Source organism: Cucurbita maxima, unplaced genomic scaffold, assembly GCF_002738345.1.
Source record: "Cucurbita maxima cultivar Rimu unplaced genomic scaffold, Cmax_1.0 Cma_Scf00153, whole genome shotgun sequence".
Classification (NCBI taxonomy): Eukaryota; Viridiplantae; Streptophyta; class Magnoliopsida; order Cucurbitales; family Cucurbitaceae; genus Cucurbita; species Cucurbita maxima.
The window spans coordinates 99,534-101,593 of NW_019272169.1; the positions used below are offsets into that span (position 1 = coordinate 99,534).

At 41.9% G+C, this 2,060-nt stretch overlaps 1 protein-coding gene across 1 annotated transcript; it reads left to right on the plus strand.

Annotated features, from left to right (window-relative positions):
• Positions 1-445: 445 nt before the first annotated feature.
• Positions 446-1,515, plus strand: LOC111473740. The gene is made up of 2 exons (XM_023119150.1): positions 446-668; positions 965-1,515. The coding sequence occupies exons 1-2, from the start codon at positions 446-448 to the stop codon at positions 1,513-1,515; spliced, it is 774 nt and encodes a 257-aa protein (XP_022974918.1).
• The last annotated feature ends 545 nt before the right edge of the window (positions 1,516-2,060 follow it).

Consider the following 2,060-nt stretch of genomic DNA (forward strand, 5'->3'; position numbering starts at 1 on the left):
TCAATCACGAGGGTACAGACGCGTACATCCAATGGCAAGACAATGATTGTTATGTTTTACATACCGTTGTCGTGACGGTTACTAGTTCTAACGAGTGTTCGACCTAAGGAGCTTCCAGAGTATGCTCGCCCAAGGCAAGTGGCTCAGTGGTGTGTGAACCGACTAGTGAGCCCATACTCGCATGTATGGGTTGTGTGTAGAATATAGCCCAAATTACCCGTTAGTACAGTACCGTTAAAATAGATTAAAAGAATAGGTCCCGTCATTGCATTCACATGTTCTTGCATGGATATTAACCTTAAATTAAAACTCTCATAACATTTAATCTTTTGCATGGATATTAACCTTAAATTACTTTCCCAAAGAGGATTAAGAGCTTGTTCAACACAAGTTTTTTTGGGTATATAATGAACCAAAACCCTAGTGGAAATGGGCGAAAGTGAGTATGGATTTCATATCAGGATTGCCTAAGACTCGACGAGGTTTTAATGTGATCTGGGTCATTGTTGATAGACTCACAAAAATAGCTCACTTTATCCCGGGTAAAAGCACATTTCGAGTGGATCGATGGGCTCAGTTATACGTTCGAGAAATAGTTCGTTTGCATGGCGTGCCTACTTCCATTGTGTCTGATCGCGATGCTAGGTTTACCTCTCAGTTTTGGAATGGTTTACAGAAAGCCTTAGGCACCTAACTTCGTTTCAGTACGACATTCCATCCTCAGATAGATGGACAAACAAAGAGGTTGAATCAAGTATTAGAGGACATGCTCAGGGCGTGTGTAATGGATTTCGCTGGTTGTTCGGATGAACACCTACCCCTCATGGAGTTTTCCTATAACAACAATTATCAAGCAACGATTCAGATGGCCCCGTTTGAGGCCTTGTATGGGAGGAGGTTGTGGACACCAGTGTTTTGGGAAGAGGTTGGAACCCAACAACTTATGGGACCGAAATTGGTTCAGGTCACAAACGCGGCAGTCTAGAAAATCAGATCAAGGATACTTACTGCACAAAGCTGACAAAAGAGTTACGTCGACACTCGAAGAAAGGACATCGAGTTTGCGGTGGGCTAACATGTTTTCCTAAAGGTAGCACCCATGTGAAAGTGTTAAGATTCGAGAAAAAGGGTAAACTTAGCCCTAGGTTCGTAGGTCCCTTCGAAATCCTTAAGAGGATTGGTGCTGTAGCGTACAGGTTGGTGTTGCCACCCACTGTTGCCACTGTGCATAACGTATTTCATGTATCCATGTTGAGAAAGTACACGCCAGACCCCACGCACATCATTGAGGACGAAGCACTTCCGCTTCGTGAGGATCTATCTTACGAAGAGGCCCCAATCAAAATTATATCTCGAGATGTCAAGCGATTGCGAAACAAGGAGATTCCCCTTGTCAAAGTCTTGTGGGGTAATCATCTGGATAGTGAGGCTACCTGGGAGCGGGAGGATGACGTTAGGAAGTCTTGCCTTAAACTCTTTCTGGAACAACCAACTTTCGGAGACGAAAGTTCTTAAGGAGGGGAGAATTTGTAACACCCCAAGCCTAACAGGTACAATTCGCTCTATCCTTGTGATTAACACCTTCTTAACCATTGTGAGTTTCTAGATTTTATTGTAGAACTTAGAGTGTTATTTTCAAATCAGTGCAGAAGAAAGAAATGCTCGTGATGCATCAAGTAACTTTAAAAAAAAAAAAATTTTAAAATGGTAATGTAATTGAAATTTTTATCAAAGTCAATGGGGAAAAAGGTAATTTTGCCCCATACATATAACTTTGAGGGGGTCTCGTTAGACCTGGAAGAAGGGAAAAGAAAAAGAAAAGAATAAAAAAAATAATAAAAAATAGAGAGAGAAAGAAATGAATAGTTAGGGTTTTTAAGAAGAGGAAGAAGAGGGAGAAGAGGGAGAAATGCCCTAAAACCAAATTGAAGCACCCTCAATCTTAGGTCTCCTACTAGAGCTACTCAGAGTATCAAGAGGAGTGGTCTGAGCGTTGGATCATTCGTTTCCAGCAAGAAACGGGCAAGAATGCGAGGTGAGTCCGCGATCTCTCTTGTTTC

Bases quoted from the DNA above. Each gene is read 5' to 3' on its own strand.
- LOC111473740 (XM_023119150.1), top strand. From the start codon at position 446: ATGGATTTCATATCAGGATTGCCTAAGACTCGACGAGGTTTTAATGTG. The intron at 669-964 runs GTTTACAGAAAG...AAATTGGTTCAG, and splicing joins TACCTCTCAGTTTTGGAATG to GTCACAAACGCGGCAGTCTA.